The sequence below is a fragment of the Setaria italica genome, chromosome VII, assembly GCF_000263155.2.
Source record: "Setaria italica strain Yugu1 chromosome VII, Setaria_italica_v2.0, whole genome shotgun sequence".
Lineage (NCBI taxonomy): Eukaryota > Viridiplantae > Streptophyta > Magnoliopsida > Poales > Poaceae > Setaria > Setaria italica.
In genome coordinates, this window is record NC_028456.1 from 8,097,236 (window position 1) to 8,108,231 (window position 10,996).

The following is a 10,996-nucleotide window of genomic DNA, read 5'->3' on the forward strand; positions in this document are numbered from 1 at the left end:
AAGGACCCAACGCAAGGAATGACCGCTGTAGGACCTGTTTGCCTAGAAACTGAAGAACTGGATATGCTTTCAAGTCGTAGAAGCTTCCAGGATTTCTCTGGCAAATGGTGTACAACAAGGCAATGAGGTTGTCGTAGGATGCTTCGAATATACCCAACTTCATCTCAAGCACCTTCTGCTTAGCACGGTAAGCTTTGTTGTAGCTGATCTTGTACTTGAACTTCTCCTCTATGGCACAGATAATGGACTTGAGCTCGAAGCTTGGATTCTCCACTATCTGAGGGTACATGTATTGAGCAACAAACTCAGCAGTGAGGTTGCGGTGTGTTCCTTCCAATTCAGCCAGCAAGCATTGGTGCTCAACCACTATAGTCACCTCCCAGTAATCCTTCCATTTGCCCTTATATGCATGCACCCTGAATGGGCAATCATTTCGCACACACTGGACATCATACACCTTCGGGCTACTCTTTTCCACCCTGAACTGACGCTGCAAACACAAAGTGGACCATCTCTTAATAGCCACCTTCACTTCATCCCCACTTTGGTACACAGCCCCCACGCATACCTCATTCTTCCTGTACTCCCAATGAATATTTTCCCCAACATTGACCTGTAGGGCGGAATGGTCATAATTTGACCAATTTCACGGTACAGGATAATCGTCTTCCTCATCGGACGAGTCCTCATCCACAGCACCATTGGCCTCCTCTCCTTCCATCTCTATCTGCTCTACTAACTTAGGAATTTCTTTCCCCTCATCAGCCTCTCCAGTTGGTTCCTGAGATGCTACATCATGTTCTGCATCTCCACCTTCTTGTTCTTTGTAATCAAGTTCTTCATTTCCACCCGCATTACTCTGCACATCTTCTTCCTCTTCAACTTCATCACCTCCGACTTGTTGTTCAATATGAGTGTTAGGTCCACCCTTCATGAAAAATTGGACATACCATATGATTGGTAAATCTTTTCTCGTGAAACCATTTATGTAAGCTCGATACCTCAGAATTCCTTCAAGCGAAACCAACTCCCAAGAGTTTATGTCGGGCCGTCTTTTCACTACAACCCTCATAGACACATCCGCTTGATCTCTGTCAACACCTAAGTCCCTACAAAGCCACTAGCATATGCCCCCCAAGTTTTCTCTCTTGCTCTTGGAACACACTTGGTGAAATAGGAAAATCCACTCAAATCTACCCCTTCTGGACCATATCTAACCTCCCCCGGCCCATAGTACACTTAATACTTACACTATCCGACATGCCTGGCAACATACATGAAACAGACAGTCCAAATTAATCTCAACACTATACATAAGTTAACAATAATAACGACCTTAATTGAATAAACAAACAACTATGTAACACTAAACCAAGCTTACTAACTAACCTTATCATAGGCATGCACCACAACAAATAAATCTAATAATGTTACCGAAAAACTATATTGTAATACCTAACCAAAAAATCATAATTTACTAACTACATTTATCACAATGATTTACCAGAACAAACAAATCTAATATTGTTACCAAAAAACTATATTCGAATATCTAACCAAAAAATTATAATTTACTAACTAGGTTTATCATAGTCATTTACCAGAACAAACAAATCTAATATTGTCACCTAAAAACTACAATGTAATACCTAACCAAAATATCAAAATTTACTAACTACATTTATCATAGGCATTTACCATAACAAATAAATCTAATAATGCTGACTCTATTTTACTATATAAGCTAAATCAGTTATACTAACTAAGCTACATTTTCCTATATCTAAATACAGCTAAAAGTTTCTAAGTCTAGATCTAGATCCACTATTATTTCTAAATCTAGATCTACTAATATTTCTAAATCTCAGATCCACTAATATTTCTAAATCTAGATCTAAACTAAACTAAACTAAACTAAACTATACTATACTATACTTAACTAAACTACGAGATTAAAAAGATTTATCTGAGAAAGACGGAAGAAATTCCTTCCCTCTTCCCCCTCCTCCTCCTCCTCTCTTCCCTCCTCCTCCTCCTCCTTTCTTCCCTCCTCCTCCTCCTCCTCCTCCTTTCTTTCTTTTTTTTCTTCCCTCCTCCTCCTCTCCTCTCTTTCTTTTTTTTTCTTCCCTCTTTTCCTCTTTCTCTTCTCTGCGCTGCCTGGCGCTCGGTCTAGCTTGCACTGGTGCGGGGGGAGGGGAGGGGCACGGGCAGCTTCTGTAGGGGGCGACTGTCGCCGGCCCAAGCGGCGGAAAGCGCGTTATCGCCGGCTGAGGCGACAGTAAGGGCCTTACCACCGCCTGGGCTGGGACAGTGCCTCAAATCGCACGCGGCATTTACGGCGGACCAGCGACAGTGCCTCGAATCGCGTGCGGTAGTTACGGCGCCTGTTGACCGTTGGGCGGGAGGGCCTTACTAGGCCTTATCGCTGGCCCAGCCGGCGGCAATAGCCTAGATTTGCAATTTTTTCATCCGACTATATATTTCTGCAAAATCGAAAAAAAAATATAAAAAAAATTCAGGTTTGGATTGCTAATGGGCTGTTGGTGCAGGCCACTAGCAGGCTGATTCTAGGTTTAGGGGAAGGAGGCCGCGTGCGTAGCACGTGTCGGGCCGAGCTGAGTTAAGCCGTTAGTTGGGCCGTGTTGGGCCAGACCGTGTACGTGCCGATAAGGGAGCTGAGCCGAAGCAAAACAGGCCGCACACTCGTACGCGCATGAGTATACAGGTCACACTAGGCTGGACCGCATGTGCAAATAAGGGGAGCTGCGCATGGGAACACAATAGGCCGTTTTAGACTCTGGGCTATTTAGGAGGTTTTGAGCCTGTTTGAGTTTTAGCCATTTATTTCTTGCTGTTTCATTCCTTTCTCATGTATTTTTGAGCACCATATTTGAGCACCAAATAAATAGACAGGCTAATTGCAACATCTTTGTGCTACATGTCGTCTTGTGATGGACTCGTTAGTCTTTTGGGATGGCGTATGTATTGGATGCTCTACCACGCCGAGAAGTCACGGCTGCACAGGAGAAAGCCAGAGCCTGATGCAGCTAGTGTAGTACCACCAGTTGACCTCCCAGGATCTGGATGAGTCCTATGAGGATGTTATGCAGGGGGTGCAGCTTGAATTCTCGTCGTCGCTGGGGAAGATCACTGATGACGGACAGTACGACGGAGTTACGGTCACCCTAGCCGAGGTGCCGAGCTCGCTGATGAGTGGACGAGTGGATGGCGGAATAAGATGGGTTTTCCAATGATGGAATTCCTGTATATCAGGTGCCAGCAGTTGAGCAGTATTCCATGTTTGCTGCTTTAGTATGTGCTCCTAAGTCCTAACAGACCACTCTCGGTGGTGCTTTTGATTCTCTACTGACAATAATAGTTTATTCTATTCTGTTTATACTTTAGATGCACAAGCCTGTGTTTTTCAGACGCATGTTAGAAACCGCTGTATGAAGCCATGTGCTGTATAGAAACAAACTTATGCATAGTTGGGTTACAAATTAACTTTTTAATTGTGTACAAAGTCAATGCATTTGCATTTTGTGATACATAAACCTTTATCAGATACTATAACAGGTCACTAAAACTTGTACGAGCAGAACAGGTTCTTTTGTGCTAATCCTTCTTGTTCGAACGTCATCTTTTTTTACCCAAATTGAATCGGTAAAAGCTGCGGTAAAATCCTTTAATAAAAAGATAAAGAGGAAAGTATGGAAAGGGGCGTGTATATAGCCATAAAAAATCGGCATCACAATTAATTCCTATTGTCCAATTTACAGAACGTGTAAGCACTAAGCAATGGTGTCTCTATGCTGTACTACCTAGTCAAGCTCTACAGTAACAGTATCTATTTTTACAGTAAGAACTAATTTACAGCCGGATCAACCCAAAACCAACCAGAGGAATCAGAGCATAATGAACAAGTGGACCAAAAGAAGCATCAGGAGCAAGCTATCATGTAACGTTAAAGGAGATGAATTGTTCAGGGGTCTCAACTGGGAAACACCAGCTGGATTCCTTGTTTCCTGAGGAGAGTAATTCTCAGGCGTGGAAGGTGAGAAACCTGACGAATTCCGTGAGTTGATGGAGAGAGGGTTTGAACTATCAGTATCATAACCTTCATTTCATATAGCAAATCATAAGCAAATCAGTTTGGGACTGAAGGGTGTGATGCATGTTTTACTTACAATTGAATTTCTTCCATCCAAGAATTTTCCTTTCTCGGTCAAACACCACACGAAGACCAGTCATGAAGTTTTCTGGAAAAGAGAATATACTTAAGTTGTACTCTTTCACAAAAAAAATACATGACATGTACATGAAAAGCTTGAACAATCAGATCACCGTTTATTTAGCCGGGTGGGTTTAATTCACATGGATTGACACACATAGCTACATGGATATTTACAGAACACTCATATTGGCAGTAGAAATTCAAAATAGATTGGACAAATAATTTTATAATTTCATGACATATTCAGTTACTCAGTAAGTTAGTCAGAAACTTTGATTGTTCTTAATTTTGACAAGCATTTGCCTTTTTAGATCACATGATTTTCCCTAGATTTCTTTTGTCTCCATTACTTCAATCACAAAATTAACAAAAAAAAAAGAAAACAAATTTCGAATTTGGCCATTTTATAATTTTTGTTTGATGTTGCACAACAACAACTGGTCCAAGATTTCCAGTGGCCCGAAACCTTAGTGTCCACCCATTCTTTCTGGAGTACTTTACATTAACAAATCAGCAAGCAATATTCAAGCTAAATGAATGTGATTTCAACCAAACTGATGGCCCCTACACTAATTTTATATAGACTTTTACTATGGTTTCAACAGATGCTGTCCCCCACTTGGTACAGCATATTCTTTTCTACTTGTAACGAATGGGCTCCATCCAGTTCAAAGTTAGTCACAACTACCACCTAGTGATCATGATCACAGCTTTGAAACCACTGTTAGAAGCATATCATATGTTTGTAAACCATAATAAGTGATGCCACATCAACCCAGATCATAAATAACATGAGTTGCTACAATTTAAAGAAACCAGAGAATATATATCTAGGACATAGATTGAACAAGTCAAAAAAACACCATATGCACGCTGATACTGGCAATAATAAGGAAAAAGAATAAGCACGCTAATTTGCTGATGCACACATTCCCTCATCACTGTAAAACAGTTGAAGCCATTTGGGGCCGGAAAAGAACCAACTACTGTGCCCCGGAAAAGGAAAATAATAAAAGAGTAGAATAGTATAACATCATAGCAACCACCCAATAATAACTGAAGAGTTATAGTACTGTAGCAAACTTACGCCCAATAATATTGAGCTTCATGCTCTTGACAATTGCGAGGCAATAAATGTACTCATGTTCCTGGATGTCAAATACAAATGGTGAGAAAATGTTATCAAATAAAAGCATTACTTCAGGCTTATAGTACATAAAACTGTACACATACAAGAATCAAGATCTCAAAAATACCTGAATAGAGATTACTTGCCCTGGATCAATAACAGGAAACAGACTTCCACTTGCTGTTCTCAGGATTATATCAGGAGTTGGAATCCTTGCTTCACCAGAGCTGGACAAGTTAGCCCATGTCATTTACCGACAAGTTAGCCCATGTCATTTACCAGGAATGACAAAATATATAAAGTAATGTTTGTGTATATCACATCATAAATGACCTCAGATCATAGCAATATTCAAAAGGAATTCTCGAGTCCGCAGCATGGCGATTTGCTTGAACTTGTGCATGAAACTGAAAATGGATGACAAAGCAACAATTGGTTGAAAAACTCTTGTCTTTTTGAAAAAATACAAATTTGAATCTCGATGAAAATCTTATCTTTTTGGCAAAGAAAGATTCCCATATCAGATTATTTACTTACACTCTGGGTTATATATGTGTATGCTGGGTCTGCCAAGTATGTGAAGGAGGTACCAGTGTCGAAAATAGTACTGAATTCCAAGTCCGTTGGGTTATTTCCAATGGCAATCCCAGTGATACTGATGGCATATGTGGGACTAAGAAATAATCAAAACAATGCAAAATTAACAGGAGGCAAAAGATAAACCAGCAAAGAATAATTGCAGAGGCAAGTAAATGAACAAATTTTGCTCACTGTTGTTGGTTGATGTCAAGAGGTGTCTCTTCTTGGTCTGAGCTTCCTTGGTCTCCAAAGCTGATTCTCCCAATACCATCACGGCCAAAGCACATTGAGAAGGAGTTAGGTATCAGACCTTTCTGCGCTAAGATGCTTGGAACTGAAACCTCATCTATTCCAAGTCCAAAAAGACCATTAGGAGCAGCAGCATCCAGAAATGATCCAGTTTGAGTCTGTCCACAACTAAAGAACAAAAAACAAAAAAAAATATCAAATACCACATTGAATGCATTTGAAGTAGATCCAGACTCCAGGGTAAATGATTACCCAAGCATTATTTGTGCCTTGAGAATGTGAGGATGTGCATTCTCCGTTGAGAGATAAAGCACATCCTCAACTAAAAATCCAGAAGATGATGTGCCCGCAGACACATACACCATCTTGTATGGGCATTGCGATGTTGTGGAGCATTCTTTTTGAAGGTCACAAAAGTTGCTATTGCATGGAACGGCTTTGCTAGTTGACGACGTACCAGGGATGTAAAAGGAAGCCTGAAATTCTGATAGTTAGTGACATACAAGAAACTAAACATAAATTTCAAAGACATAGATATAGTCTGTTGTCAATATATATATAAAAAAGGTTACTGTCATACATCAATTTCCACATCAGTAGTTCAGCACCAACCAAATCACCCAGATAGAGGAAACAAACAAGCGCATCACCCAATGCACGATCACAAAATCATTCACTTTTGAACATGGCATACATGCTCTACCTAATCTTAACTATGTCAAAGAAGAAACATGGGGCTTATTTGGACAAAACTCCATGGAGGCAAATGAACTGCAACTGTGAGAAAAAAATGCCCGCAAAAACACCAAGGTAGTAGGCCGATGGCTGACACCACTTATAGCAATCGACAATAGTGGGTGGCTTCAAGTTTTTGATGAGCTATGAGTAGAGAAGATAAAAGAGAGAAAAAAGTGAACTTAGGGTAGAAAGGAGCGAGTTGATCAGGTCTTCGTACCAATTTGACAAAAAGCTTGGCATCTCCCATCCATTGTTCAGAGGAGGACATTCAGAATACCTCAGATATCCTGGCCTGTGCAACTAAGGAATTTCCCTGCACCTACCTTGGCCTTCCGCTCACCATAGCCATCCAAAGAGGTGTTCCTGCCTCTGATTGACAAGATTGCAGATTACCTTCCAAATTGGAAGGCTTCTTTGATGAATAGGGCTGGGCGCTTGGTTATGGTTAGAGTAGTGTTGACAGCTTCTCCCATATATTCTATGATAGTTCTGGACCTCCCAACATGGGCAATCAAAGCTATCATGGCTTTCTTTGGAAAGGGCAAGAACAGGCGAACGGAGGCAACTGTCTTGTTTCTTGGGAGAGGGTTCAACGGCCGCTGGAGTATGGCGGTCTGGGTGTTCATAATCTGGAACTCTTTGGCTGGGCTCTGCGCATCCGGTGGCTCTGGGCCCAAAAATGAGACCCTGATAGGCCATGGGCTGGTCTCCAATTTACTGTACCAAAGAATGCTCGAGCGCTGTTCAACATTGCAGTGGAAGCAATGGTAGGGAATGGTGAGTCTGTCCTTTTTTGGGCTGATCGCTGGTTGAATGATAAAATTATCGAGGAATTAGCACCTAACTTGTACAAGGCAATTCCAAAAGGGCAATGAAGCAAAACTGTGGCTCAAGTGCTCCAAAATAGGACCTGGGTGGATGACATTAAGGGGGCTCTAAAAGTTCAGGTGCTTGTTGAATATCTTCTAGTTTGGGATTTGGTCGATGATCTGAATCTGCAGCATGAGGTTCCTGATCAACATCGCTGGAAGCTGACCCAGTCGGGGAGATACAGCAGCAAGTCTTCGTATGCAGTTTTCTTCATTCGTACAATCAGATTCGCACCATGGAGGAGGATTTGGAAAAGTTGAGCTCCTTTGCGTTGCAAATTCTTCTTATGGCTGGCCATGAATAACAGATGTTGGACTGCAGACCGTTAGCCAAACGTGGTCTCCCCCATCCTACTGCCTGCCTATTATGTGACCAGGCTGAGGAGTCTATTCAGCATTTGTTGGTTTCATGTGTTTTCAGTCGGCAGGTCTGGTTTCTGATCCTACACCATCTGAATTTGGATGGTTTAGCTCCCACATTGTTGACAACTCGTTTCTCTAGTTGGTGGGGATCGGCTCTCAGGGGAGTGCCAAAGGAATTGAGAAAAAGACTTAATTCCCTCATCATTCTTGTGGCCTGGGAGATTTGGAAACACAGGAATTCCTGTGTGTTTGAGGGATCTTCTCCTAACCATCAAACTCTTCTCCAAAATGTGGCCAACGAATACACCGTGTGGTGCATGGCAAGTGCTTCTAAGCTTAGGGAACTCCTGGCAGGGTCAGTGGCACCCCAAGATTAGTTTTCCCTTGGTCTGGTCTTGTTTATTTCTGTCCGTGGCACGTCTGTTCGCTAGTTAAGGGTGTAGTGGTGTATGTGTGTGTGAGTGGGTTGGTGCTCAGGTTTGGGCTGTTAAGCCTGGCTTGTTGTACTTGTTTTGTTTGTTTGTTCTCCTATCTTAATAAAATGACACGCATCTCTCCTGCGTTGTTCGAGAAAAAAGAGAGTCTGGGACAAGGGAGACATTGGAGGAAGAAGAATCTTTCATGTTGGGCACAGTATCATTGCAGTGCAATGGTAAAATTTTCTTTTCACAGCCTTGTCTTGTCTTGGATAATGGAATTTGGTATCAGTTGCACAAATGGGTGAGTTTTAAATGTAGTGCCATGTGAGCAGCCTCCTCCACAAAACAGAATAGTGTCCTGAACCACAAATTCTATTCACAGTGATATGCATGATATACATCTAGCCTAGTACATGGGTAATAGTCATCAAACTGTATAAATGTCCATTTGAATCAACACAGCCACCAAATTGTGCTAACAAATGAAAATGAGCCTCACAAGTTCAGTTTAGAGTCTTGAAATATGATGAAGAAGTGTTTAGAGATGATGTTAAGTACACCACTTGACTATTTGATTAACCAACAAGAGAAACAGATCAAGCATTAGATTCACAATGTCCCTAACAACGAAATGGTTGCCTGGAAGAGAGGTAAATGTAAGAAATAGCACACAAATGACATCCAATGGTTCGTAGACAGCATACAGAACTAATTTTAGCAGGAATGAAATCCTACTTTAACCATTCACATTCTGTTCATGCTAGAATTCTTGTAACACAGGCAACGTGCATTGAAATTCAACTCTGAGTCCTGCACAATCACCTAATCAATATTCTGAAAGAGGAGCTCTTACTGATCCAGAAGCAGCCGTTGTTGGTGGCGTGCAGCCATCACACTGGCATGGCAACCAGAAGAGGTCGCTTCCAGTGTCCAGTGCCACCATGAACGTTTGCCCCGGTGTGCCTACGGTCACAAGAGCATAGTGCAAACTACACAAGAACCCAGACAAATATAACATTTCAGGTGAAATTCTCCAATACAGCACAAGCATACACAATTTTGAGAACCGAGGGGGCACAGAGAGAAGCCTTACAATCCGAGGTTGCTGACCTTGAGGGTGGCGTTTCCCTCTGCAAACGTTAGCGGAGGGGCCTCGCCGCTACCTCCAGCAGCCGACATCGCGCGATGACGATCGTGCCCGGCAAGGGCGGCGACATACGCGGCGCCGCCGGGGGCCGGCCACCCGCCGGGGAGCGCGCGCCCGCGGGCCTCCACCCACCGACGCACAGGCGCGGAGAACCGGTGGTGGAACTCAAGCGACGGCGTCGCCTGGGCAGCGCCGCCGGGGCCCAAAGCGGCGGCGGCAAAAAGCAGGAACAGGAACAAAGCGTTGAGGAGTTGGGAGATCATCTGAGAGGTGACCGCATGTGATCCGGTGAATCGGGGCTCGGATGAAGCTGATTGGGCGGCGGCAGCGACCGGCGGCGTGGTTCACACTCCTGCGGCGGGAGTGACGGCGGCGGCGCAATTGGCGGTGCGTTGTGCGCTGCGCTGCGCGCTGCGCTGGGTTGGTCTGCTTTAGATTTTCCTTTTCTTTCGGTTTGTCAGACTACCGACGCTTGTTATTTGCTTTTGCTTTCATTCAGAATCGTGGGTTGTTAAAGACCTGGTAAGACTTTGGTCGGGTGGAATTCCCTTCTTTAACTTTCGTTGTTTGGCCCCTCGATTGAAAGAAGCGATGATATTAGCGTGTTTGGAGCCGTGGAATTCATATCCATGGTGGGCAAGGTCATCTCGTATCACTTTTCTCATGTTTACCGAGAAAACAAGAACCTTGATTGGGTTCGGTAAATCTTGCTGCCTTCTCGCCATCAACCACGAAGATAAGAAGTGACGCAGCTTGTGAATATGCTGTCCTCCCAGAAGCGCATTGTCATGCCCAGATACCCCACGTGATACCATCTATATCTTCTTAAACCGTTCATCTTGTACATGAAAACCAAAAAAAAACAGATAGCATGAAATCATTCGTCATATTATCTTTTTCACAGAAAAATCATCATATTATCTAACCGGTCATTATGGAGGCATGTTGTTGGTATTTCTTATGCTGCGAAGATTAATTAATATTAATTCTACAAGCGCACATAGGTTCCCTTTGGATCCCTTGCCAAGCCAGGCTATTGCCCACCTAACCTTGCCTAGCAAGGATACCTGTTTGGTAGTCCTCCTCAAAACTAGCTTTGCCAGGTAAACTCACCTCCATGAGCAAGGAAAAGCTCTCCAGGTCGAGCGAGCCGATTTGGCTCTCCCACGTCGGCAAGGCGAGCGCGCGGAGCAAGCGAAAAAGCACAGGGAAAGCAAAAATGATGCAGGCGCTCAGGTCACCGCCCTTTATAGTCCTCTACCTGCGGGT

General features: G+C 43.1%; 1 protein-coding gene across 2 annotated transcripts; it reads right to left on the reverse strand.

Annotated features, from left to right (window-relative positions):
* Positions 1 to 3,676: 3,676 nt before the first annotated feature.
* On the reverse strand, positions 3,677 to 10,187 carry LOC101776808 (aspartyl protease family protein 1). 2 transcript variants are annotated; one of them, XM_004975064.3, is made up of 10 exons: positions 9,674 to 10,187; positions 9,434 to 9,569; positions 6,444 to 6,667; positions 6,135 to 6,359; positions 5,901 to 6,036; positions 5,697 to 5,770; positions 5,491 to 5,590; positions 5,322 to 5,382; positions 4,188 to 4,259; positions 3,677 to 4,063 (listed from the first exon to the last, which is right to left on the reverse strand). In XM_004975064.3, the coding sequence occupies exons 1-10, from the start codon at positions 9,988 to 9,990 to the stop codon at positions 3,906 to 3,908; spliced, it is 1,503 nt and encodes a 500-aa protein (XP_004975121.1). In that variant the 5' UTR covers positions 9,991 to 10,187; the 3' UTR covers positions 3,677 to 3,905. The 2 variants fall into 2 exon arrangements, with proteins under 2 accessions (XP_004975121.1, XP_004975120.1); XM_004975063.4 differs by having other exon boundaries at positions 3,677 to 4,117.
* Between the last annotated feature and the right edge of the window lie 809 nt (positions 10,188 to 10,996).

Bases quoted from the DNA above. Each gene is read 5' to 3' on its own strand.
- LOC101776808 (XM_004975063.4), bottom strand. From the start codon at position 9,990: ATGATCTCCCAACTCCTCAACGCTTTGTTCCTGTTCCTGCTTTTTGCC. The intron at 4,260-5,321 runs GTAAGTTTGCTA...TCTCTTTTCCAG, and splicing joins GAAGCTCAATATTATTGGGC to AAAACTTCATGACTGGTCTT. The intron at 4,118-4,187 runs GTAAGTAAAACA...TATGAAATGAAG, and splicing joins TGGATGGAAGAAATTCAATT to GTTATGATACTGATAGTTCA.